This window comes from Oryzias latipes, chromosome 19, assembly GCF_053564925.1.
Source record: "Oryzias latipes strain Hd-rR chromosome 19, Olatipes_Hd-rR_3.1".
NCBI lineage: Eukaryota > Metazoa > Chordata > Actinopteri > Beloniformes > Adrianichthyidae > Oryzias > Oryzias latipes.
In genome coordinates, this window is record NC_136255.1 from 5717190 (window position 1) to 5744895 (window position 27706).

The 27706-nt window shown below is 41.0% G+C and overlaps 3 protein-coding genes across 14 annotated transcripts in view; 1 reads left to right on the top strand and 2 right to left on the bottom strand.

Moving 5' to 3' along the window:
- Positions 1-1392: 1392 nt before the first annotated feature.
- On the bottom strand, positions 1393-9709 carry kdelr2b (KDEL endoplasmic reticulum protein retention receptor 2b). Its single transcript, XM_004080666.5, has 5 exons — positions 9395-9709; positions 4899-4999; positions 4613-4771; positions 4277-4529; positions 1393-2426 (listed from the first exon to the last, which is right to left on the bottom strand). The coding sequence occupies exons 1-5, from the start codon at positions 9483-9485 to the stop codon at positions 2392-2394; spliced, it is 639 nt and encodes a 212-aa protein (XP_004080714.1). The 5' UTR covers positions 9486-9709; the 3' UTR covers positions 1393-2391.
- Positions 9710-11111: 1402 nt separating this feature from the next.
- mettl9 (methyltransferase 9, His-X-His N1-histidine) lies at positions 11112-14214 on the bottom strand. The gene is made up of 5 exons (XM_023949457.2): positions 14020-14214; positions 13292-13482; positions 13010-13219; positions 12663-12847; positions 11112-12580 (listed from the first exon to the last, which is right to left on the bottom strand). Exons 1-5 carry the CDS (start codon positions 14197-14199, stop codon positions 12345-12347), a joined length of 1002 nt encoding a protein of 333 aa, XP_023805225.1. The 5' UTR covers positions 14200-14214; the 3' UTR covers positions 11112-12344.
- Positions 14097-27706, top strand: part of LOC101167247 (caskin-2) — an 85155-nt gene continuing 71545 nt past the window's right edge. For 3 of the 12 annotated variants that reach the window (XM_078938008.1, XM_078938010.1, XM_078938011.1), the window contains exons 1-2: positions 23374-23473; positions 26208-26612. In XM_078938008.1, coding sequence (XP_078794134.1) covers positions 26519-26612 — 94 coding nt within the window. In that variant the 5' untranslated portion in view covers positions 23374-23473; positions 26208-26518. Of the gene's footprint in view, positions 14260-23373; positions 23474-24465; positions 26613-27706 lie in introns of those variants that run through there. The other 9 variants (XM_078938004.1, XM_078938012.1, XM_078938003.1 and 6 more) reach the window with 7 other exon arrangements.

Genomic DNA, 27706 nt, shown 5'->3' on the forward strand with positions numbered 1-27706 from the left:
CCACTGTTCACCCCTGCTCTTAAAATTACACTCTATTAGGGGTTTTTATAGTTTTAAAGGACATTGGTCTACCCACTGTACCTATCTATACCAGCTTCAGCTCTTCTCCTGAAAAGTTCTTTTTTTTTCTTTTTACTTTTGGGTTGAAGTCAAGGCAGTCAACTCCTTCCATAGTCACCTATGTCTTTATGGACCTCGCCTTGGGCACATAAGTCACAAGGCAAACATCAGACTTGCTGGAACAGGAAATGCTCATCCTCAAACTATTCCAAAGCAACAAAAGTTTATTTACACATCACATTTCATATACAAATCTATTTGCAGAAAAAATAATACATTAAACGCACATGAACTTTAACTTGTGCTATCTTAGATGACCCCACCCTTACATTGACGTGTTCTCCCTACCATGACAAAGGAGGATAAAGGTGGAAAAATTTCATGTAATCCATGGACACCAGTGAAGATCATACATCATTGAAGAAAAAAGGTTCAGTGCACTGTCTAGTGGGTCTAGATGACCCAACTCCCAACGTTAAAGTGCCTAGGATAGCACAAGGGTTACATTGGGCTGGATGGATGTGTGGCAGTCGGTGCTCTTGCCTCACAGTGAGAAGGCCCTGGTTTGAATCCTGGCTGGCACCTGTATTTACTGCAAATTTAGACCCCTTAGAATTTTATTTTTATTGTTCTCATACCATTAGAAGATTTTCTTTAAATAAGCAAAAAAAAAAAATTATTCAAATCTGCAGAACGTGAAGAACGGTCCAAGAGTTGTTATTTTAAGAAAGAAAATTCTCAAAACTAAGATTACTTTACTATTGAAAAATTAATTCAAAAGATTATTTTTCTTGCTAGAAAGAACATGAAAGTTTTTTTTTTTGAAACAAAGGTCTTTTTACTTTAAGATTTTGTTTTTGCAGTCTGTGTTGAGCTTTGTTCTCCCTATTTATGTAATTTACAAGATTTCCTGAAACATTCAAGGTTCGTATGAAACAACTCCATGTTAGAAGCTTTCATTAACCAAACTTCACATCCGCTCCTTTGGAATTGACCCTTGAAGTTGCACATGCCATGGGTGGTTTGCATTTATGACTTTGATATTCTACTCCATAAAACCCTTTTCTAGAACTAAGCTAAGGGTCACAGAAAGTTTGTAGGTCTGCAGTGACTTGATCAAGTTGGTGACCTCTATACATCATTAGATTCTCTTTGCTGCGCTTGGTCTTCCTGCCAGTCAAAATTTTCAAATTAAAAGTATTAAATCTCCCACAGAAATGCTCCAAAATCCAGTTTTAAACTTTGATTGCTCCTCAAAGGTGGAATCATTTGGAAATACAGTCTGGAAAGCATCAATGTTTGTTTTTAGTACAATCACAGCACCAAGTCAAATATCATCCAATAAGTTTTTATTTGTACTGCCAAGATCATGCAAAAAAAAAAAAAAAAACTCATTCAAAAAGGCTGAAGTCTACAGCAAATGAACGATTGTGCTGCTCCCCTTCCTCAGGAAAACAATCATTCACAGCACAGAGGCAGGTCTATGGACCTTAGTTATTGGAAACAAAGAAAATTATAAATACACCTGCATCTAAAAGAAATCCTCCTTCTGCCACAAACAGTATCTTAATGGTGGACTTAAAACAAAAAGAGCTTGGCAATGTGGTGGAATTACATAAAAAAAGGGTCTCCATGAGGGGTTTAATGTGCAGGCAGTTCATTTGCCTCAATTAAAGCTGTGCTTTGTGTTTTTACTCCACATTGGAAAATTAAAAAAAAAAAGGGACGAGGCATCAAAGCTGGCAGAATCTGCTTTGATGCCTATCTAACATGAACTCTTGGAAAAAGAATTTAGATAAATCCATCCTTTGACCAGCAGATGCAAGGAAACTTCACACCTCTAAAAAAAAAAAAAAAAAAAAAAAGAAGCACAAACTGAAAAGGAATTAGCATCCACAGAAATCCCCTTCAGGCGGAGTCATGAAAAACGTTACACATTTATTCTGATTACAAATGTTCAATATCCTCCCACCACAAAAAGTCTGCAAATTTACATCTTCTGCTCACAATGTGTTGAATTCAATAAACACACTTTATGTAGAAAAGCTTTTGCACTTTTTTCTTTCTTTATACAGAGCAATAAAAAAATCTTAAGGCAAGATGCGTCAAACAGAAATCCGGAGCAGCCTCGCGGTTCCTCCGAGTCCGGACCAGGTGGAGGCGCGGCGGCGGCGGCGGCTCCTGCTTGCTCTGTCTCAGGCATCTTGCGCTGGATGGAGGGGAAGAAGAGGAAACTGCGGCGGCGGAGGGTGTTGTTTCCGAGCCGTTCGCTGCTGTTCGTCCTCCCCCCTGACTCCTGCATGAGTCTGCTCGAACACTTGTCTCTGGCACTTAGGCTGGAAGACTCAGCTTCTTTCCTTTCAGTACTGGAAGAAGACAAAGAAGACCGTAAATCCTGATGATCCTGAACCAGAACAGAGGCTGGACTTCCCTGCAGCAGCACGTTGGTTCTGATGTGAGGACAAGTGAGAAACAATCCCACCCAGAAACCTAAACTGCTTGGTGAGCAGGAGGAGCTCTTCTCTCCAAACTGTTTTTTTTTTTTTAAACTTACATTTAAAAACAGAAAAGTGGCAAATAACTCAGCAAACATATGAAAATAACATTTTTTAAAACATATCTTTTGATTTTTTTACAACATAAATAGCCTAAATAGTTAAGAAAAGTTCAAATTAAATGACATTTATGTCATTGAACTGACCAAAACCCACAGCTTTTTTTTGTACTGCAGTCTCTTGCTATATCGCAGTTCACTGTGCAGATTTTTGTATGATTTTGCATACTTTTTTATCTTCAATAAGCAGAGCACCATGTTCAGTGATTGGCTGTTGAGATTGTCAATCAATGTTCTCTAATACTGGACTTATTCTTCTCTGAAGGTGTGAACTTTGAGAGTTTCAACAGGAGGAAAGTGAAGATGTTCATGTCTGTCAGAGAAGAGTTTGATAGCCTTAAAACATCTGTCTTATTTGGAAAACGTCAAGATGACTTCATGGATTTCACCAGGTTATTTCTGCAATTTAGCTCCCATGATGAACAAAGGAACACTAAAGCTGCTGCACGGAATCAGACACCAAACAAAGCAGATTATTTGAAGGTATCTATGAGGAAAACACATCTCAGGGAGGAAATGGTGAGAAAGATCAGACAGTTTGACGCCAAGTGTTGTAGAAAATCCATAACATGCGGTTTTTTATTTAACTAAATGTAATTATCTAATAAATAGAATAACCTAAAAGTTACTCAGAGCATTTTAGTTCTCCATATTGGCCCACACGTTTTGGAAAATATTTGCAAACCACAGATTCCCCCGAATAATTCATATTGATCCAATGACATCAGGTAAGAATGTTTTCCAGGGATGATCAATAAGCACTCCACTCCGTTACTTGATAAATAATCTACACAGACTGGAATATGACAGCTATGCAGGGGGGGGATTATTTAAATGCATTTGTTCCCTTTGAAGCAACAAATCAAACTTGACTTGAATTGATTGTTTATTATATGTAGTGAATCTAATGAGATGTGTGTGTGCTGTATGCATTACTGCAGAAACATCTATTTATACGGTATTTATGAGTAACTACACGGTTAAGAAGATGGCATCCTCTTCTTTCATCTTCATTTATGAGTTGAATCCATTGTTTTCCTGTTTTTCTTTATTATAGTTTCTTCTGCCATTTTTTGGTGCTTAACTCCTACAATCTTTCAGCTATTTTAAGCATTTAACTATTAAAATATTCAGCTCTTTCCGCTTTTGGTCTGATTTTTTGGAATAACTTTTCAAGATATTCCAGCATTTCTGCCTCCATTGATATACATGGGGAATCCTTGAAAACCTTTGCTCCTTTCTGTGGGGCAGAAGCTCGCTGGTTCGATACCCGGTGCTCTCATTTGTCACAAAAATATCTCTTTAATTCTCCGTTTTCACTTTATTTATGGTCAACTTTGATCATTTCTTTTATTTATTTATTTTTGCTAATTATTATTACCCTTTAAGTTTTCTTTTCATTCAGCAATACAGCATTTTCTTCTGGAAATGCAGCTCCTTCTAGTTTTTCTTTCCTTTCTAATCCCCACTTCCCATCCCTGATGGCAGAAATTAAAAGAATTCTTCACAGGTCTTCAAACACCGATGAAAGTGGTCCTTTTACCTTCAGCACTCTGAACTGCCCTAAGAAGATGGACTGGACAGTTCAGCGGCAGAACTCACCTTTTGTCACATACAGGTAGAAGAAGTCGCAGTAGAGGATGGTCTGCACCACTCCAGCCACAATGGCGATCATATCGAAGAAGCCCTCAAAGTAGAACCTCCATATCCAGTTGAAGAGGTACAGAGCTCTGTAGAGTCCCAGGAAGAACAGGTAGTGGGTGGTGATGGTCTCTGCCTCACCGGTTTTGCTGATCATGAAGAGCTGGGGGAGGATGGCCACCGACTCCAGGTAGATGGAGAAGGTCCAAAGGATCTGGAAAAGAGGAAAAGTCAGAGATGTTTTGTATCTCTTTGGTGAATGGCGTCTACATCAGACATTATGGCTAGATTTCCCACCTCCAGGGGGGAGAAGTCATGATTGACGAGGAAAGCCAGGCCGCCGACGGGAACAACCAGGAACTCCACCCTGAATGTGTCGTGGTTCCCGTCATACGTGGCCTTAAACTTCACGTAGATCAGGTAAACAGTGGCGTAGGCACACCCGATGTAGATGACCTGAAGCAGAAACATGGTGATCTCAGCACACGTCTGCACAGGCGGAGTGTTGCACACGATCCCTCGGTAAACAGGGGCGTGTCAACGTAACCTTCCTGCGCAGCTCAGAGTGCCGCGGTGGCTTTACCTTCATGGTGGTGTTGTAGAGGGAGATGAAGGAGGTGAGCAGGTCCAGGTAGCGAGTGGTGAACACCAAAGCAAACAGGAGCTGGCTCTTCCCAGAAATACCTGAAGGCAGAAAGAAGAAAACCAAGAGGGGGTTTATGCAAAGGAACTGGCAACATTCCCCAAATTACAAAAATGCATTTCCAAAAAGACTATTAAAGCACGAGAGCCTCAAACTCACTTTGTGCACAGGAAAGAGTGAAGTGGATGAAGAACCTTTGGGATTTTTTTTTGTAAAGGGGGCGGTGGGCAATTTTAGGTGCACCTGAACAGATAACAACCTGTAATATTTATGGGAACAGGAGTAAAATACTCCACTTCTATTTACACATATTTAAAGTGGAGGAAGTCGGTATTTGAATCTTCTTGCTGGAAAGATTTTGTACTTTATGGTAAAACCTTATCAGCAGCACAGAGATCAGACGTTTCTTGCAGTTGATCAAGTTTCTGCACATATCAGGAGGAATTCTGGTCCACTCTTCTTTGCAAACGAATTCTAAATCATTCAGATTTGGTGGCTGTTGCTTAGCAACTGTCAGCTTTTGCTCTCTCCATAGTTTTTTTTTTTTAGGATTAAGACTGGCTGGACCACTCAAGCCCTTCAAATATTTCTTCTTCAGCCATTACTCAGTTGTCTTGACTGTATGAAGTCCACCCATTTTAAGCCTCCTGGTGGAGGGAGGGAGGGAGGGAGGTTCTTACTCAGCTTCCCATCCACATGGTGAAGTATCAGAACCCCCCCCCCCCCCCCCCCCCCAAAGCATGATGTTTCCACCTCCATGCTTGACAGTGGGGATGATATTCTTTCGGTCATGGGCAGCATTTTTCTTCCTCCAAACATGATGGTTTGGGTTGACACCAACGATTCTCATTTCCCTCAATGAGATGCAAATAAATGTATATAAATTCTCTAAAGTGGATTTCTTGATTTTCTGTCCCTCACTGTTTATGTGAAATGGCAGACTTTTTAGGTGGGAAAACTGATGAAATCAGCAAAGTATCAGATGCTCATTTCCTCTACTGTATATAAAAAACTCACCACAAATATGCTCATGGTACAGCCAATGCTGACGTAATACATTACAATGGAACCATTTGTTAGAATTTGCAGCCATTTAGAAAATAAAATAAAGATTTGTTCAGTAGCTTGATTGTTCATGCAAACATTTGGTTTGATCAAAATTAAAACACACATGTCTTATAACTAGTTATTTAACTTTAAACATTTTGATTTCTTTAGCAATCTACCAAACACCTTTTTGTTCTTCACACTAAAATAATGCAGCTGTGTTGGCATGACAACCCACAGGTGCAAACAGAAAACCATCAAAGCTTTAATGCAAATAAAGTTATTCATGTCCTCCAACTCCGTTCAAAACATTTTGTCGTCATTATTAGCATTGAAGTTCCACTACGATCATCTTTTGATATATTGTAAAAGCGTTCATAAGTCTCATTTTTGATGACAATTTTGCTGTTTTTCAGACATAGTTTCTGCAAAGCGACAGTAGCAACCCCGCCCTCCTCCCCGTCACCCACCTGTTTGCACTCGTTTCCACTAGGTTACAGCCCCTCACACCCAGGGCTCCAGACTGCGACCAATTGGTCGCATTTTGCGACCAAAATTTGAGAGTGTGCGATTACATTTTACAGCCAGTCGCACATGTGCGACCAGTAAATTTGCCTCCCCCACCCTACGTATTTTTTTATACATTAAACGTGGAAGGGGCACGTCAATGATCAATGAAATGATCAATGAGACGCGAGCGCACGCAGGCAGACACACACTCGCGCACATACTCATGAAACGCGAGCACACATTCGCGTGATGCCTAGGGGGAGGGGCCTAGAGTTATTCGCACGCGCGTAAACATCTGTGGGAAGGAAACGGAGACAAATATATCACCACAAACTGATATGTGCGTCTGAGCTATGAGCAAGCGAACTATTGATTCATTCTTCCGACCTGCAGCTAGTGTACTAGTGCCAGAGTGTACAGCAGGGGTTTCAAAAACTCGCGGCCCCCAAGATGATATTTTGCGGCCCCCGCCTTAATATGAAAGTTTGTATGAAAGACACTTTTTCATTGTCGTTCGAGGAGCTGACCAACCAATCACAGTGGGGTAAATTACTCTTGGGGGCGGGACAATGAAGGGCTTGAAAGCAGGAAACCTGACAGCCCCCTCCCTCCCCGGACCACATTAAGGAGTTCCTTACTTTCCTTTAGAACGTATTTTTTCGCTCGTAATTTTCTAAATACATGCAGTCCGTGCTGAACTTGTCTCTGGGTCGCACAGACCCGGAGGAAGGTTTAGGGTTTTGGTCAAGCGCGAAGCGGCGTGACCACAAACAGTTTATGCACGGCTGTTAGGGCAGCTCACCGCTCCCGCGGGAGTCGGGTCAGCTGAGGAGAATAAATGTCCCACACCTACATGCGTGACAGCTAACGGGGCTTGAACTTTAAATATGTGCGAGTGACAAGATTTAGTCATTTGGATCGTTGGGGAGACCAGGCGGAGGGGGGGTGAAGGCAAATGAAGGACAACAGGAAATTGGAGTTGTCCTTAACATTCAATTTAGTTTTAATATTCCTGTCCCCCTCAGTATGATCTGTGTTATTATATATTTTGTGCTTATTTGAATGTATGTATCCTTTTTTTAATCACTTAGTATTTTTAATTATTTTGATTGATCACTGAACTACAAAACCATCAGGACACATGTCCCATAATGCATTGTTTTGTAGTCATCAGGGCAGCTTTCAGTCAGCGCAGTACTAAATCTCCAGCTGTGTTCGCTCAGGTTGGTGCCTTGCTCCCACCCCTTTCCCCTGATATTTTTGTTTTGATTGACAGGAGATGTTGGAGCAAAAACAAAAATATATTTCACACCAGGTGATCTGTGCAGCGTTGAGTCCACCTGGGTGATCTCAAACAGGCTTTTGGTGTCACCAACATACATTTCCATCCGTTTTCTTTACTTATTTGTACTGTCATGACAGCGATGCTTTTGTCAGTTTACCTTCTTGTTTCATCTTCAAAAGTGCAGAATAAAATGTGATACTGAATTTGAAATGGCACATTGTAATTTTTGTAACTATTATTAAAGTATTTATTAATAGTAATACAGTGGAAATTAGTAGATTTGGTTAGCATGTTGATTTACGGTATGCGCCCCTAAAATTTTCAGTTGGGGGCAACTGTGCTCCTAGTGAAAAAAGTTAGTCTGGAGCCCTGCTCACACCCCAAACCTAGAATTACCGGTGCCACGAAAATGTTGATCAATGTCAGAGTTATCCCGCCGGACAGTTTACAGCCTCATGCCAGATCAGATGAGGAAAACGAAGACGTTCATGGATCTACTGTAAGTCGATGCATCAGAATGGAGCTTGTGGCCTGCCACTTCTAGCTTCTACGTCACAGCTACAAGCTTTTTCAAACAGCATTTTTTTTTGTCTGCTCCAGATTCACATCGATTTGAAAATAGAAATACTCAGACACTACTATTTAAGCTTCATTTTCTTTATATTTGTCCTCCATCATGGAGAAAAAACTTGTTAAAACACCAAAAACAGTTTTCATCGGAGTGAATCTTTAAGCTCTTAATGACTCTGGACAAATGTTATGGATGCAACCAGCATGCATCTGTTCGTGCAAATCCAATTAAACTTTATTTCTGTCGCACTTTTCCTACTTTTCAGTGCATTCACCACTGAACAGATGTCACCATCTGCCATCGGAACTACTTTTGTTTCATTCAAATGTTGCACTTTAGAACAGCAGCTGTTTCCTGCAGAGACATTCAACCAGCAACTAACTGCCGTTTCACACTCTGTGTTGTAAATGATCTGAGGTGCCCTCTGTTCCAGTTCATAGGGAGGTTAGCAACCTGTGCACTTAGTTCATTGATAAAAACGGACCCGCTGCAGCTAGCTTAGCCATTTAATCTCCTGCGAAGCTGTCACTGATAACTCATGTGACCGGTTGTCTGCAGAGATACCGGATTCAACCTTTGCTCGTCAGCGAGGCGTGCAAAAACGGATGGTTATGACGGTTTTAACCGCTTCCACGTCCAAACGCGGAGCCCCGCTGCCACGTCACAGAGGTCACGCCGAGCTGGACGGGGAGAGTAAAGTGCAACGGAGGCCCCGGGCGGGTGTCCGGGGAAAAAACTGCAGCCCTCTGCTGGTGTGACTTCTGAGAAAGCGGACTGAAGAACAGCTGCTTTACAAACGTTAAGTGTGGGCTTCAGCCTCCACACCTGTCTGACGGTGACAGCTACGACGCCGTTAGCGCGCTATGACAACACACCGGTGCTAGCAAACAAGCTAACAATAGCCGTTGACAGGTTAAGAAGCGCAGCGAGTCAAGTTGAAACAAAAAACCCGGTCCAACAACAAAAATTTAAACTTTATAATACGATCTGAGAGTTCTGAATTCAAAGTTGGACTGTACTCACCGGCACAGGACCTGGTCTTCCATATTTTTAGCAGCAGAATGATGATGGCTGCTAGGTGGGACAGATCACCGGTTAGCCTGAAAATGTTCATGATGGAGGAAGCGCCTTTTCTCGGAAACCGATGTTAGACTCTCCAAAAAAGCCCAGTGGTCTCCGGTAACGATTTCTAACCAAACCGATAAGGATGAACAACAGGGTGGCAGCAGAATAGCACGATTCTAGCAGTTAAAGAGGGGAAAATGGCGAGGAAAGAGCGACGTGGCCCGGGGACGTGGCCAACACCATATCAGCCAATGAGAAGCTGGAAACGCGTGTGGCTCAGCCAATCAGAAGAAGGAAACCCCTGATTTGCATAAAGGATGTTACGAATGTTACCTTTGGGTTTTCCAAAAAAAATAGTAAACTCGAGCTCATCACGCCACCAAGTCAGCTACAAAGTCTGTAAATCAATTTAATATCGACTTTGTGTGACACTTTACTTACAAAAGTGATGTTTTTGAATGATGGCTTTAAAAAGTAATAGATTCTGACTGTATGAATCTTTGCATTTTGGCTGCTCCCACCGCCATCTAACCCGTCCTTCAGCATCCTTCTCATGTCCTGTTTCACTGGAGTCAGGAATTTTGACTACCGGTACTTCGGTGCATCTTAAAAATGTAAAAGCAGAGTTTATTTAAAACTTTACGTTTCATTTTTTTAGTATATATGTCTTTTACATGAAAAGGTGCCATTGATTACCTTCTTTACCTTAAACATTTAAAACAAACATTGAATCATCAATAACAGCTTGCATCAACAAGTACCGGCTTGGGGAAAATTTCAAATCCACTCTGGATTTGCAGATGTGTTAAACCAAAGAATAATTACTTTTTTTATTATGACATGATTTGAATAATAGTGAAAAATAAGCATTAGCGTTGGAATTTTAATGTTACATGTTTTGTTAATGTATTGAAGAACATTTCCTGAAATGCATTATTTTTTCTATCACACTTTGTACGGTCTGCAACAATTAAATGGTATATATGTCAAAACTATCCCAAAATCCTAATTCATTTAGTTATATTTAAATAAAGGATGCCAGTTTAGTTTAGTCTGTTCAGTTAAAGTTTTAGCATTATCCTATTGGATTCTATGCATTTATGATCCTTTCTGATTGTATGTTTACCATACAATTACAAGTACAAAGCCCACTGAGACGACTGTTGTTGGGAATTTGGGCTATATACATTTTTTTTGCCCAAGAAGATAAAAAAGACAAAGTTTTATCACAAACTACCAACCATAGAATGCTGGAAAATGTTTTGATATTGAAACTTCAGATCTTTTTTTAAGTAATGCAACTATGATAAAACACTTTAGGAGAATCAACACTCCTGATTTGTTCTCAATGTCTCCATTTAGTCTCTAATAAAAAATATGCTTTAAGCACAATAATTTTTAAGAATATATATATATATATATATATATATATATATATATATATATATATATATATATATATAACATTTATTACACAGAATAATTTAATAATTTTGTGTGGGAATTATCTAAAGAACAGAAAGAAAATATTGTAGATGTAGAGCCTTTCAACTCTGTTCTAAAGTATTTAATTACGAAGACCGGCACTAGGAGTTTTGTTGAAAAGGTGGAAAAACAAGTCAAGAATGTCAAAGACCTTTTTTTTTAAAAGGGTTTTATTAGAATCAAAATGGCACATTTATTCATTGCAGTCATCCGACATCATCCTAAACTCACAGCAAGGTTTGAAATTAAACCACAAAGCACCAGATAATGTTTCCTCCATCATTAAACCCAGCCACTCCAGTTACCCCAATACTAAACACAAACTGCACTAAACAGTGTTAGCAGTGAAGCTGCAGTTGCATCACCATTAAAAGAAAAAGAAAAAGGTCTGAAGATGAGAGCAAAGGCTTTTAAAAATCCTGTCTTTAACCCCAAACAGCAAAGATAAATAAAAACTCATCAACCTAAACATCCTGTAAAAACAGATCGAATTTATAGATCTAAAGCTACAATCAGATACTCTTATTGTGAATATATCAAACGTATGCAGCACTTTTCGGTTTCCTGTTGTCACTTAGAAAGAAATTCACTACTTGATATTAAATTCAGTGCAACAAAGCAAAACAAAAGCATGGAATTCCATAAAGTTTAGCTTGAGGTTTGGCTTTAATACTGAATCGAAGGATGGAAAAGATTTCAAGTTGTTAAAACTGTTTTGGTCAGGTGCATAGATCCATTACGAGTGATCTGGAAATGAAACAGTTCGTAAAATATGATCAAGTTTAGGATCTGGTGGTGCCAAACGTGGCACAGAATTACGCTGATAATCCAACAGAAAGATGCCAAAAGGTGTGACACTCCTATAGGCCAAGCGGCATGTTTTCCCTGCAGTCGTGTAGCAAATGCATCTTAGTGGAGCGGCGTCCAGCATTGTGCAACTAATGCTTGGGATCTTGCCATCATTACCAACCTTGAGGGGGGAACAACGTGAAACGCTCATAAAGTGCTTCACCTCTGGGATATTTCACCTGGAAAACCTCTGTGGGATTTTATGTCTCAGAGGGTGAACAGGCAATTGTAAAAATCTTGTGCAATGGTGAAATCAAATATGTAGTACTATAAATTGAACCGTTTATGCAAATATTGTCAGAAATTTTGGTTAAAACGTTGACAGTTAAACATTTACATCACAAATAATGGACTTGGAAGACAGAAAAACTTTTAGAAAGGATGATCCCCCTTAGGTTTTCGTTTGAAATAACAGTATAACAAACTAAAAAAAAAAAGAAAAAGGAAATCACTGCTGTGTTGCGCCCAACTCCCTGCTTCTAAATTTCCGAGATGAATAAATGCATGAGGAAGAAGAAGAAGAATTGCACTAAAATCCAGGTACTGAGAAGAAATTTTGGGCCCCGTGTTGTGTTCAGAGCTCATGAACAGACTGCTCCGAGTCGCCGGAGGCCTTCAGAACAAAAACCGCATCATCCAGCACATAGTAGTCATTGTACATGTCTCCCTCGCACAGGTACGGCAGACGCGTCACCGCTTCCACCTCAAACCCCACCCGCGGGAAAACCTCGCTGGACAGATCGGTCACCTGCTCCTCCCACGTCTTTCCTTTAACTTTCAGGTGTTCTTTTGGTCGTTCCCACTTCCCGCCTGTCAAGCAGAGAAACGATGCTTGGATTTCTAGCTAGATGAAACGTCAGCAGAAGAGACAGAAATGGGATTCCTCACTGACCGACTTCTACGTAGGGCTGAAAGGGAAGCACAGCAGCCAAGACGAGCCGTCCGGTTTTGGGAACCAAGGCTTTTCTTATTTCCCGCAGGAGGTGCAGTGGATCCTCGCAGCGGTCCAGCAAGTTCAGACAGCTGATAAGATCATACTGAAATCCAACATGCTGCCACTCGTCTATACCCAGAACCCTGTGGCACACGGGAAAAGACAACAAAAAGACAGAGAGGAAAAACTTCTAATTGCCAATTAATTTCAACCCAAAAGAACACAGTGTTATTCTGTGGTTGCATTCTTGTATTGGCTTGAAGGGAAGGAACCTGTGAAAGCTTTTAGGATATGCTTCTACTCACTTGTAGTTCCTCCTCTGCAGATGCCACTTCATTGGCACAGACACCTCAGTTGCAAAGACCTGCCTGAAATGCACTCCCATCACCTCTGTGACCCCTCCATCACCAGCTCCAAGGTCCAGGAGTCTCTCTGCCGTCCAGTCTGGGCCGATCCGGAGCAACTGCTGGAACTGCTCGGACGAAAACACGAACATAGACCCTCTCCCCAAAACCCTGTGACACAGAGGAGGGTCAGGAGCAGGAAGAGGAACACAAGCTGCAATTCAAACACCCACTAGCGCTCACCCGTTAATGGAGGTGCGCGACAAAACGGGGCTTAGGACGGTGGACACCAGCGAGTGGTAGAGCTGCGTGAACAGCCAGCCGGACTTCTCTGCGCTCCTGTTGAGAAAATCCGTGGTGTCCGAGTCCAAGTGGCTTTGGATGAAGAGAGGCCGGACGGATTCTCCCAGCAGATCTGGGCAGCATCGGTACCACTGAACAAACAGAACAAGAGGTTTTGATTTCACAACACTTTTTAAGAAGTCCTGAGGTGAACTCCATCTCCTGTCACCAGTCTCATACAATACCACCCTTTACCTACCCCACAGCCCCTCCCTGAAAACAGTTCAGGTCTGTTTGGATTGAATTTTCTCAGCTCAGCAGAGGTGGGGCTGTGTTAAACTACACAGCAGAAAGTAGAATTTAAGAATTATTTCCTATTTAAATGTTAAAAAATAGTCTTTCCTGTGCAAAACCAATTTCCCCCCTTGTGTTTCAATCCCAGTCATCTTTAAAACTACTGTCACATTGTCTCTTTCAGCATAGTTTCTTTTGCAAAACAGAAGTTTCTCTTTTCAGCATCCCTCTGAATCATTTAGGTCAGTGCAAAGAGGCTAAACGAGCAACGAATAAATAACTAATGACAAATTCGTGACACATTCGAATAAGGACATTCTTGGATTTAAAATAAACACTGTAAATTTAGATTTTGTAGTTTTATATTTTCAGAAAAAAAATAAGGACAGTCGTACCTCGTGTGTTTCCCTGGCACCACTGGCCTCGTGCTCATTCACCATATTCAGGACTAGAGAGCGCACGAGCGGGCTGCGCGCGTGCTTAGCGGTCCACATTCTCCTGATGGAGAGCAGAAACGCCACGTAGCCCAGCAGCCAGGCTACAAAAAACAGAGTCTTCAGCTGTAGATGACACATACGGAAAACAATGTCTGAGAGCCGAGAGAGCGGCAGCCGACAGCAGAGGGACAAGAGCAGGTAAGACGAGAAAACCCCGAGAGGAGAAACGTCTCCTATTCCAGGACTGTAAACCAACCTGAGGTGGGCGTGGGGGGACTTTACGGAGGCAAGCTGCTATTTACGCACCATCTTAGTCCAAGCGGAGCTTTGTTTGCTGAGCTGAAACGGCAGAAACTGAGCCGGGATGAGAAACACTCCCCCCTTTAACAATAAAAACAACCATATCCGCATTCTTCTTCTGGGTGTTTGGGTTGACATAGCACCGAATCTTTGGGGATTTACTGCCCCCTGTCGGCAAACACCGGCAACTTTCTGTTTTCCTGCTGAAAAGGGGGTTCCACATTTCAAGCCATTAATCATACAGAGTATCTAACTTATACCGAATGTATGTAGTGATTTATTTATTTCAAACATGTAAAAACAATAAAAATAACAAATACGATCATGATTTTCAATACTTGGAAAAAAATGTTTTCCATTAGACTGATGATGATGATGATAATTATAATAATAATTGTTGTGACTTTATATGATGTTGCTCCGAGTTACCTTAGCGTGGGTGCTATCAGCGGGTCTCTTAATTAGGACCGACGACAGGGACACAGCTTTCGGTGCAAGAGCTTTTACATGTACTTTACTCTGAAACCCCTCATGGCATATACAGGCCGACAGCACCATCTATTGGTGGCGGTGGTTATTACTGTCTATCACAATATACCACATCCCTCTTTTCCCAAGACATGTTAGTCATAACATCTTCAACAGTTGTTTAAACACAAAAGCACCCTCTAAATAATTTGAACATTAGACGGTCTTATGCTCTTAACATAATGGCTAGGCAAATTCAGATTGTAAACAACCTTACATTTAACAATGTGCATCTTAGTGCAGTAGTCTGAAACTTCGACATACAAACATTTAACTTATTTCTTAAAATGTTTTAAAACGAACATACTCTTTTCTTTTACGTAACCATTAAACAAATCAAAGCAACAGTATGAACACAAAACTGTCACATTAACTAGTCTCTGTATCTGGCAGGACGTATGACTGCTCGACCACTGCGTGTGAAGTACGGTGCTGTGTTTTCCATACTCTCTGAAGATGATTTCTGTGGGGAATCACATGCTGGTGGATCAACTGACTCTGGGTTTTGAGATAATAGTCCATCCGAGTCCAAATTCAGAGTTGTGTCCTTAAACAAACTTGAGTGTGTTTTCCTCAGATGCCTTCTGTTCCTCCTGAGAGTATTACCTGATGGTGTTCGCACGGTGTAGGAGCGTGGTTCCTCTCTTTGATGAACGATGACTGCTGGCTCCCAACCGCGGCGGGTTTGCATATGCACAGTGTCACCAGGAGATAGAACAGGTAGTGGTCTTGCACGCTTGTCAAAGTTCAACTTTTGCTTTGATTGCATGTCTCGTAGTTTTTCTGGCACGTTTTGTGGAGTTGACTGTCTCAACACATTACTAGAACATGGCAGGGTGCTGCGCAGGACTCGTCCCATCAACATTTGTGCGGGTGACAAGTTCAATCCAGTAACTGGAGTGTTTCTCAGTGATAACATCACTAGATGTGGATCAGTGCCGGTCTGGATTGCTTTCTTTAGTGCATGTTTGACAGTCTTAATGGCTCGCTCCGCCATTCCGTTTGAAGAGGGAAAACCAGGGCTGGAATGAGTGAGCTTAATCTCCCAAGCATCTGCGAATGATTTCATCTCATAGCTGGCAAATGGGACATGGTCGCTCACTATTTCTTTGGGAATCCCGTGTCTTGCAAACACTGACTTCATCTTTTGAATGACAGAGTAAGCTGTTTTGTCTGGTAAGTTGAGAACCTCCGGGTATTTGGTCAGGTAATCAATTAACAGCAGATACGGCTGACCCTCCAGCTCGAAAATATCTGCTCCAATTTTCATCCACGGCAGCTCCGGAATCATGTGTGGAACAAGTGGCTCCGCCTGATTCTTTGGTTGCATTTGCTGGCACTGTTCACATTTTGAATCATAGTCTCTATATCAATGGACATACCAGGCCAGTATAGCACTTTTCTTGCTTTAGCTTTCGTGCGCTGTATACCTTGATGAGCCATGTGCAGTTTTTCCAGGATAGTTTGTCGGAAGTTCTGTGGTATCACGATCTTGTCTCCTACCATGACTATGCCTTTGTGAATGCTGATGTTGTGTCGCATGGGCCAATAGCAATATAGTGCTCTGTCTAAACTTTTACGTTTAGTTGGCCACCCATGAATGTGTTTTTCACACACAGCTTGTAGTTCACTGTCTGTTGCAACTGCTGTTCTCAGTCTATTGAGTGTGTCTTCACTCAGTGCCTCTGTAGCCTCTAATGCATACACAACTCTCTCATCACAGCCATTTTCACTTGTGGAGTCATTGTCACTGGTTGCTGTAGCACGAGAGAGGGCATCGGCTATGAACATGTGTTTGCCGGGCGTGTATGTGACAGTGAGTTCATACCTTTGCAGCTGTAACAGCATTCCTTGCAATCTGGCTGGTGCTTTGGACAGCGGTTTGCGCATGATCGCTTCAAGAGGCTTGTGATCAGACTGCACAGTCACTGGTCTTCCATAGACATACTGGTGGAATCTTTTGGTAGCAAACACAATGGCAAGCAGCTCTTTTTCAATTTGGGCGTATCTCTTTTCTGTGTCCGTGAGTGCTCGTGACGCATAACATACAGGTTGTCCATCCTGTAGCAGGCAAGCACCCAGTCCATCTTTTGAAGAGTCTGCTTGTAGAGTCAAGGATTTAGTTTGGTCATAGAATCTCAGAACTGGAGCTTGAGTTAGCGCCGTCTTCAGTGTGCTTAACGCAGCTGTGTGGTGTGGTTGCCACTGCCACACAGTGTCCTTCTTTAGTAACTGCCTCAAAGGTGCAGTAACCGACGCTTCATTTGGGATGTACTGTGCCAAGAATTTTACCATTCCCAGAAGACGCTGGAGACTTTGTTTATCCTCTGGAGTTGGCATGTCAATAATGACTTTAATCTTTGTGTCGTCTGCTTTCTGGCCTGCTGCAGTTATGATGTGACCCATGTATTTCACTGTGTCTACTTTGAATTGAATTTTGTCCTTGTTAAACTTCACATTTGCTGTTTTCGCTCTCTCCATTACCTTTTGCAGGATTTCATCATGCTCGCGCTCTGAAGTTGCTGCTATGATCATGTCATCTGCGATGATAAATACACCAGGGATGTCACCAAAAGTCTCACAGTTCTTTTGTTGAAAAACCTCACTGGCAGACTTAATGCCAAATGGGAGCCGGAGGAAACGAAACCGGCCCCAAGGTGTGTTAAATGTGCAGAGCTTAGAAGATGGCTCGTCCAGTTTGATCTGCCAGTAACCATCTTTTTCATCCAGAATGGTGAAGATTGATTTTCCTGCCAGTTTACTACGAACATCCTCATGTGTGGGGATAGAATAGTGCTGGCGTTTTACTGCTTGGTTAAGGTCACAAGGGTCCAAACACACCCTTAGTGTTCCATTCTTTTTCTGTGTTGCAACCAGACTATTTACCCAATCTGTGGGCTCCTTGACTGGCTTTATAACATTTCTGTCTTGTAAGTCTTTCAGTGTCTTTTTCAGTGGCTCCATTATGGACAGTGGAACATTTCTGCATGCATGAATCACAGGTGTGACGTTTGGGTCTATGTGTATGTGGTGAACTCCAGGAAACTCACCCAAGCCTGTGAAGACCTCTGCGTACTTCTCAATGAGCTCTTCCTTGGTTGCTGGTGGTTTGGTTGGCTGTGGAGACTTTGCTGCTGCGATTGTCCCAATTCGTTTCACCAGGTGCAGCTGTTCACAAGCTTTTCCACCTAGGATCGACTTATCTGCATGGCTGGACACCAGAAAGTCACACACAGCTTTACACTTCCTTGTTTCACATTCAAGAGAAACTACACCATCTGGGTGTATGCGGGTTCCACCAAAAGCTATGAGGACAGTCTTTGTGGGCTGTAATTGAGGAGCACCAGGTAGCTTTGCATAAACTGACTTGGGCAGTACATTTGCATCCGCACCTGTGTCAAGTTTGAAAGTAACTTGCATGCCTTCAATGTTCACAGTTTCATTCCAACTACCATCTATGTCACCATCATCACTCCGCACCATGCCTATGTACAATGAGTCAACTTCAGTCTCAATGTTGTTCATGTTTTTCTTGAAGTAGCCTTTTTTCTCTGCATTTGTTCTGCATACCTTGGAAAAGTGATTATTTTTTCCACACTTGTGACACGTTGCTCCATAAGCTGGACACTGTCGAGGCTCGTGCTTATTACCACATTTGGTGCAAACCACTTGCTTGTTGCTGCTCGTTCTGTGTTTGCCATGTACTGATTTATTGTGTCCTTGAGCTTTCTTCAACGTATCCACTGCTGTGTCGTGGGTGACAGGTGTTGACTGCATGACCTGGATCTGTGCTTTGGCCACCTCTGCTGATCTGCATATTTCTAATGCTTTACGAAGAGTGAGGTCATTCTCCCGAAGCAGTCTCTCTTTCAGTCTTGTGTCATTTATGCTGAACACCAATTTATCCCTGATCATGCCTTCCTCATCAGCTCCAAACTCACAATTTTTGCTTTTTTGACGGAGCTCTGTGACATATCTGTCCACTGATATTCCTGACATCATTGGGTGTGACCAGAACTGATGGCGCTCAAATACAACATTCTTTTGTGGGCTACAGTAGTCTTTGAATGCTTTCAGAATGTCCTCCATCGTAAGTGCGTCTCCGGCTGGGGTAATAGCAAGTGTGTTGTACACTTCTAAAGCTTCCTCGCCGATGGTGTGAAGAAGAATGGCTATTTTAACCTTTTCATCTTTTTCCAACGCACCTGTTGCAGTCATGTACAACTGGAATCTTTGTTCCCACCTGCGCCAAGTTTCTGACAGATTGCCGGTGAGCAGCAGCGGCGATGGCGGTTTGAACTGCTCCATGTTTTCAGCAACGGTGAACTATGCTAATTTAAGCTAGCTCACTTGCGTGACTCGGCTGCAGTCTCCCTCTCACACGACAGCTAGCACTTCTGACACCATGTTGTGACTTTATATGATGTTGCTCCGAGTTACCTTAGCGTGGGTGCTATCAGCGGGTCTCTTAATTAGGACCGACGACAGGGACACAGCTTTCGGTGCAAGAGCTTTTACATGTACTTTACTCTGAAACCCCTCATGGCATATACAGGCCGACAGCACCATCTATTGGTGGCGGTGGTTATTACTGTCTATCACAATATACCACAATAATTATTATCATTATCAATACTACTACTACTACTACTACTACTAATAATAATAATATATGTTTGAAAAGGGAAAAGAGAAGCCAATTCTCAATAATTATTTCATTTTTTTTGTTCATCCATCATATATTTTGACAACAGTTTCTCTATATGTTTCTTTTAAGGTTGTTGGTAAATTGTTTAATATTTTCCAGACATTGTTTGTATTTTCCAATACTTGTGCTAAATAAATTTGGATTTTTTTTTTAAGAATCTAACATTTAAAACCCAATTATTCAAAGCTTATTCAACAAAGAATTAGTTATGTTTGCATCTTCACAAATTGCAAGCTTTCATTTTTTTTAATTCTCAAAATAGATATCTTAAGTGTAAACCCATTGCTGCGTTTTATTTTTATTTTTATAAGGAACCGTTTTTTTTCTTCATTCTAAAATGTATAATACGTAAAAATGGCTGTGAGATTATTTGAAAGGATCACTGCACACTGGTAAACATGCCAAGATCCCTTTGGGATCATATTCACTTTAAAAAAGTAATAACTTTAATATCAAAAGTCATTTATTCTGTTGTTATTCATTTTTATTGCTTTTTAGTGTTTCCAAATTGTTCAAGCTGCAAAAAGGAAGGGCTAGCTAGAGGGAGGATAATCCAGCATTGACCATCCAAAAACCATAAACTTAAAGAAGGCCGAGGCCTTAAAACGGAAGCACAGCTGAAGATGTAAGCATAAGAAAACTAAACTCAAAGAGGTGATCCTCACAGTTCAACTCATTTATTTTGTTTTTAAAGAGTTTTTGGTTTAAACACATTTTTTATTTTTAAATATTAACAGGGTTTAGTTCATTTATTAGTTGAGCTGAATCAGCTAAGGGGTTAGAACAGCTCCACAAAGTTGGTTTTGTGTTGAAATTGGGGGCTGCACGGTGACATAGCAGTCCGTCCTCACAGCAAGAAGGCCCTAGTTCAAATCCTTTCAGCGTGGGGTTTGCATGTTCTCCGTGAGGATGGGTTTCCTCTCCCAGTCCAAAGACATGCTTCAAAGGTTAATTGGTATATCTAAAATTGTCCCTTGGTGTGTGTGTGGACCTGTAACGGACTGGTGACCTGTCCACGCGTCCCACACCTTCACCCAACAGCAGCTGGGATAGGCTCCAGCAACCCCATGACCCCCCCCAAAGGGATTCAATGAAAAACAGTAAAAACTTTAACCGGTCTGCATTTAAACCCGGTTCTAAGAGGAGAGAAAAGAAATGCGTGGTTACGTTTGATTGCAAATGGATTTCTGACACTTTAGGTAATGTTTTTATTTATTTATTTTTGTCTCACTATTAGAAGGAAAATGTAATATTCCATAGAAAGGGAAATAACAAACTCGGCCTTCACTCTTCTAGTTCTTATCTTTTGAGAAATGTTTAATATTGTGATATAATTTTTGGCAGTTAGTTTTAAAAAACTTTTTTTTTTTGCTTTTGCAATGAAAAAGTAGCTAATAAAATAATAGTATTTATTTGTATTACTATTTTTTTTTGTTTTTATGTCAGGTTTTTTTCATTTTGGGGGAAAAATTATTAGAAGATAATTTAAACATCAAAGAAATACAATAATTCACTTTATTTGAGACTCAGATGCGGTCCATAAAAGAAGACAGACTGAACATACTAAAATGAACTACAATTTACAACCATTTAAACAGAGTATAATCTCTGTGCCCGGGGCTTCCTCAAGGTGGAGGTGTAGCAGCATGAGCTTCTCCGGGGATCAGTCAGAGACTTTATAATTGCGTTTTTAGCCTCTCCCAGGCGCTCCATGAGGCTGTAGGTGAGCTGACGCAGTAGTGCCTCACAGGTGGGGATGTGAGGGTCCACAATAGCTGACTGGCTCTGTACCACCTGGGCACCTGTAGCAGAAGCCTAAAGGCATCGTTATAGGCCACTGTGAATTTATGGAGTGTCCCACCTCCATAATTCCACCACAGTGGAGTGCAGTCAGGTCTGAACAACGAACACGTCACTTGGAGGGAACACATACTGAATTTTCTCATCAGCGTGTTTGCCTGAGCATACAGTTTACAGTATTGTCTCTGAATGCCTCTGTCATCCCGGCAATCATCAGTAATGGCTTTCCTCAAGCTTAAAAACAGGAAAGTTTACATTTTTGTCATCTTTGGTCCTAACAATCATCGTTTTGCTTTTAGAAGGATTATAATTAATATCAAAGTCTCTGCCATAGTCAGAGCAAACTTTTAAAAGTTTTTGTATCCCAGCACTGTACAGGCCAAAAATGACAAGGTCATCAGCGTATAAGATGGTTCAAAATCTGACATCTAACAACACACCCAGTTTCGCACAGATTTAACTCAGTAGAAAGATCATTAATATATACATTGAATAAAAACGGAGAAAGAATCCCTCCCTGTTGAACACCATTGCTTACATAAAAAGTCTCTGATAAAACATTGCCGCATTTGACAAGCATTATTTGATTAGCATACCAGGAAGCCAGGAATCGTACCAGATATTTCGGCACACCTTGATATATTAGCTTCTGAAATAGTTTGTGGTAGTTCACCCTGTCGAAGGCACTAGTGGCATTAAGAAATCACAAAAATATGGATATATTCAGATTCAGGTATTTCCCAACTATTTCCTGTAATGCCCAAATACACATATCAGTGCCAAGGCTTTATTTTAAAACCAAATTTACTCTTACATGGTAAAAGATGCACTTCAAGTCTAGTTAATAACACATATTCATTAACTATAATTAGCTTAATGTTTTTTCGCCTCAACATTTCTTAGAACTTCTTTGGAAAGCGATGTTACAACCCAGCCAAACCAGCAGGTGTCGCTGCAACACCACAACTGCTTCAGAGGTTTCTCTGTTACAAACATAATTTTTGTATTTTTGTTCTTATTCTCATAATTTGCTTCAAAATCTGCTTAAATACCTAAAATCTATTTTATCTGTAGCACTACTCTGACAAAAGGGCACACTTTTATCAATTTAAACTGTACACAGATAAGACTAACTTTTCCCATGTTTTTTTTAAGGTAAACTCACTTTGTTCAGTCATAGTTTAAGCAAAAATTACAGTAAACGTAATTCTATCAAAATGTATAAAACGATGAAAACCAAAAGGCCAGTTACCAGCAACAACAACCACATGTTCAAGCAGTTTGAACATGTGACTGTTTTAGTAAATAACATCCTCTCAGTGTACAGAATTTACCCCTTGTGCTATCCTAGGCACTTTAACATTGGGAGTTGGGTCATCTAGACCCACTAGCCAGTGCTCTGAACCTTTTTTCTTCAATAAATTGTGATTTTCACTGGTGTCCATGGATTACATGAAATCTTTCCACCTTTATCCACCTTTGTCATGGTAGGGAGAACGCGTCAATGTAAGGGTGGGATCATAGGATAGCACAAAGGATAAACAGCTTCACATTCACAATTCAGATTGTGTGAATGCACCACACAAATACAAGCAACACAAACACCAAGCAAGAATTTAAATTATTTTTGACAATTCAGCCAATTCTAAATATATTAGAATAACTAACGTCCACTTTCATTTAGACAATATCATTAAAGAATCACACAGACTTGATCTTTGTTTGACTAACATATTTAATAGGTTTGAGAAAAGCACTCATTTATCTACAATTTTGGAAGAAAACAGACTTCTTTGTTGTTTTGAATAAATTAATACGAATATTTAAAGGGTGAAATATAATCTATTAATTCAGATGTTCCAAACCAAACTGTATTCCTTCGATAAAAGATTAGTTTTGTGCATTATAGGTAGAATTAATGACGGAAATGTAAATTCTAGTTAGATTGAGGTGTTTTATTTTGTAAAACTGAAACCGGAAGTTACAAACGTTCTGTGGTTGTCGGGATCTCTGGTCTCGTGCGGCGCTCGTACCTCTGTAGTTAGAATAAACGCTCGCGCTCGTCCTCTACATCAGGTGAGTGTGTTTTCCCGAAAACCGTTTTATTACGATTTCGGGTTTATTTCTGTTTAATTTTTATTTTATAAAAATTTGATTACAAACAGTAGAAAGTGACGAGTTTAAGCGCAGGGTTTTTTTTTACGCAGAACAGAAGAATCCAAATATCTGTAGAGCCGAAGGTTGAACTCAAAACGACTTAAAATCCACCGAAAAATGACAAAGCCTCACAGATGAATGCAACTTGAACGCTTTAATTTCCATAAATGATACTATTAATAAGTCTGTCCTGCGTTTTTAAAATAGATGTGCCCGAAAAAGATCAAAGCAAATTTTATTTAGAGATCTCTTCACGCAGGTCACTGTAGGACAAAGTTTTGGACAAGACACTATCCCATAATAAGTTTAGAAGCTTATTTTGACAAATAGTTCATCTTAATATTTCAGATTTTTAAAAAGTCAAATATATTTAAAAGAAAAATTATTGGCGAAAGCCTGAATAAAATAATAATAAATAATAAAAAATAAATTATGAAGAAACAAATTAATCAAGCAATAAATTAAAACATTTACAATTAAAACAAGTACAGTCCTAATTTATAGCTGCTAAAAGTATTATTTGGTGCTTTGGTGTCACTTTTTTATTTAGTTATTTTTTAAATATTTCGATTATTTTTATTGATATCATTTTATTGATAAGTTGGTTTTGAATGAGTTGACTCTTTATTTGAAGTATTTTCAGTCTTTAAGTGAAGTTGATAGTGTTGTGTAACCGCGGAGTTCTGTTTCTGACGTCTCCATGGGGGTGGGGGGCTCGTGGGGTGGGGGCCTCACAACCAAATGTGGAGTCCTGGTTTACATTGTGGCACGAGCTGCAGGGGCGCGCGGGCCTTGTTTATTGGCTGGCAGGCTGCCCGCCCTGCTCGTTTTAGATCATCTGTCAGCGCAGAGAGGCTCACTGGCATGTGCTGCCCAACCCCCCCCCCCCCCCCCCCCCCCCCCCCCACCAGTCCAGGTCCTGAGGACCCGATCAGAACCCCACAGGTGGGGAGGAGGAGCTGCTCCTGGGGGTGGAGGAGTCACAGTCAACAGGAGAACAGGAACTCATCTTCTGCTGGGACTTATGTCAAATCTGAAGTTGCTACAAAAACACAAGGCTTTGTGAAGATTTCTCCAACAGCAGCCCCTGCTTGAGTGGAAGCTTCCCTAAAGTCCTTATCAACCAACTGGAACGTCATTCCTAGAATGGGAAAAATAACAGATTAGGTCCAGGCTCCTGAGGGAGCAGACTTCCTGACCAGGAAAAAAAAACAGTTCAGAGGAAGAAAAAAACCAGTAAAAGTGGTGCTTAAACCTGCCTGTCTGCATTAAAGTCAGACTATTTAAAATGTTCTCAGTCTTTCCAGTGGCTACAAACTGCTGATTCTTAGAAAGACACAGAATTGGAAAATACAGAAAAATAGAAATAGATACAAAAAAAGAATTCAAAAAGTGGAAGGGAACAAAGAACAAAAAACATTTGGCTTCATTTTGCTTTGGATCTCCAAAATGGGCAATAAATATTATCTAAAAAAATGGGTAAAAGTATAACTTTAGTGTAAAGAGCTCAGCAGTTTGTTATAACAGCTAAATGCCTGGACCCGGTATAAATGAAGTCATAATAAAGTCCCCACTCCGATTGTAGTTTGATCTATTGTAAAATAGTTCCTAGTGGACTTTTAATTATGATTATGTTGTTTTGAGCCAAAATTAAATATCTGTGTTTTTTTCTTAGTCTTAGTCTTAGTTCATAGTTTCTGCAGAGCGGCAGCAGCTCATTAGAAATTGCGGTTGCATACTCTCTCTGGGCTGGCGCGGAGCAAGCCCCCTCCACTTCCCATCACCAAAATAAACAGATTAAGTTGGTTTAACAAAGATGGAATTTGCATTTTGAACAAGTTATTAGAAAAGGGGATTCTGCCTCAAAAATACAGGAAAAAGCTTTGTTGGAATATCAGGTGGTAGATATTATACGTTTTGGAACTGAATTTTGGTTTGAAAAAAAGTAGATTTTTTTAAATTCAACTCCTTAAGCCAAGCTTAAGACCACGCAGAAACCTGGAGATGAAGTCAGGAAGGAGACTCCTTCATGCTCGTGTTTCTTCTCTTATGTGCAGACCACCTGTTGCACCATTGATGAGCGTGGACTTACAGAGCCACTCACTGAAAACGGCGTTTTTGCTGTTTTTAACATCTTCTCGTGGCATTTTTCTGATGATGGAGGACTTGTACTAAAAGATTAACCTTAAACGTGTATCTTCATTCAAATCCTTGTGAATCAGCAGCAGATGACAGCATGTTGTTTGAAAAATAGCCTATTTGTGACGTAGAAAATATGCTGGGCGTTCCACAAGCTCCCTGCTCCGAGCTTTCAGTAAAGGGGAAGGGAAAGGGGGGCGGGGCTGCTTTTTACCAACGGACTGAGCCGCAACTAAGTGGTGAATTTCAAATGAACTCCTGCCGCTCTGCACAAACGATATCCTAGAAAATATCTCGGGTATTTTGATTTTGGCTAAAAACGGCGTAATCATAATTAAAAGGCCGGTGGGAATGCTTTGAAAAAAAGATCAAACGATGATCGGATTGGACTCTGAGTGCCTTAAAATATTCTCCTTATTAAAAATGAAAAAGTTTGACAGAAAATCTAAGCAACTTATGAGTGTTTTTAGTCAGAAGATTGACTCAAACTGAATCTTGCATGTCTTTCTTTCAGAAAGATGGACTGCAGCTCTCCTTAACACGAGTGTGGTTTGCATCACACTAAGAGCGCGCCGTGAGTCCTGCCAGAAAGTGAGCTCCCTTCATCAAACAGACCTAGCTGTCAAGGAGAATGGACCTGAGCTCCACCAACCAGAGAACGTCTTTGTCTCTGCTCCTGTAGCCGCAGCCGGGGCCGGGGGCTCGTTCACAGCATCACTCATGGCAGGGGTTCAGCAGCAGCCCGTTTGTCCCAAAAGCTTTCTGAGACTCTGAAGGGGCTGGAACGAGGAGCCTCACCTCCTGTAGGTCTGTGGTCCTGCAGTGATGGGGAAGGAGCAGGACCTGCTGGTGGCAGTGAAGAATGGAGATCTGCTACTGGCTCACAAGCTGCTCTCTAAAGTCAAGTGCAACAAAACCAGTGAGTACAAAGCCGACACTTTTGTAGTTCTTTGTTAGACAGTTTTCATCAGACTCCTCATGTCTGTGTTCATCTTTATGCTTGGAGACCCTTTATTGGAAAGAAATTGGAATATTTTCCCGTTTTTTCTGAAAATTTGTGCTGTTTTCTTGAGTTTGACATCCTGAACAGCAATGTGAACTTGAAGTCTTCGAAGAACCACTACACACACACACACACACACACGCACACACACCCCCACACCCACGCACACACACACACACACAAACTCCTGCTTAGATATAAGCTAAGTGGATTCGAACTGCATCACAACAGCAGCTAATCTCCTGAGCGCAGCCCCCTGTGCAGCCCTCGCGTGTCGCCCTGTGGGTTTTAGGGAACATTCTTTCCGAGCTCCATATCTGCATAGATTCCACGCCAGGCCACGAGCGCGCTCTCTGTACAGAACCATTGTTGCAGACGATAGTAGGCTTTTATCCAGACTTGGAGAAAGTTGAGGCCTCGACGTTGCCTCACTGTGTGCCGTTATCTGCTGTGTGCTTTCATCAAGGTGGAACAAAGCTGCAGCCGTAAAAAAAAAAAAGAAGCCTGTTATACACTATGCAGGAGCAGAGGATATTAAAAACAAATTCTGCTGGTTCATTCTGTGACTAAAGCCGAGCTGGAGGTCGGTGTAGGAAGTCCTGGTTTGTTCTCAGGTCAGGGTTATAAAGAGAAACATTGAGTGTTGTGTGTATGGCTCAGAGGCACACACACTGGGTAAATCATCTGTGATGCCCCCTTTTGAATTCCTAAAGACCCCCTCTGAGGAAAATTGTGATATTGTGGAATTTTTCTAAAGACGGAGGACATAAATAAAGAAAACTAAGGTCAAAATTACATTTATGTGTATTTCTTGATTCAAATAGTTATGAATCAGGAGCAGATGAAAAAATGACGTTAGACAAAGATCTTATGTGTGACATAGAAAATACGCTGGGCGGACAACAACTCCCTGCTCTGCTCCATTCTGACATTCTGATTAGGGGTGCAAGGGATCAGAAAACTGACTGTTCGGATCTTTGTTTTAACAAGATAAAACTACAATTCATTCT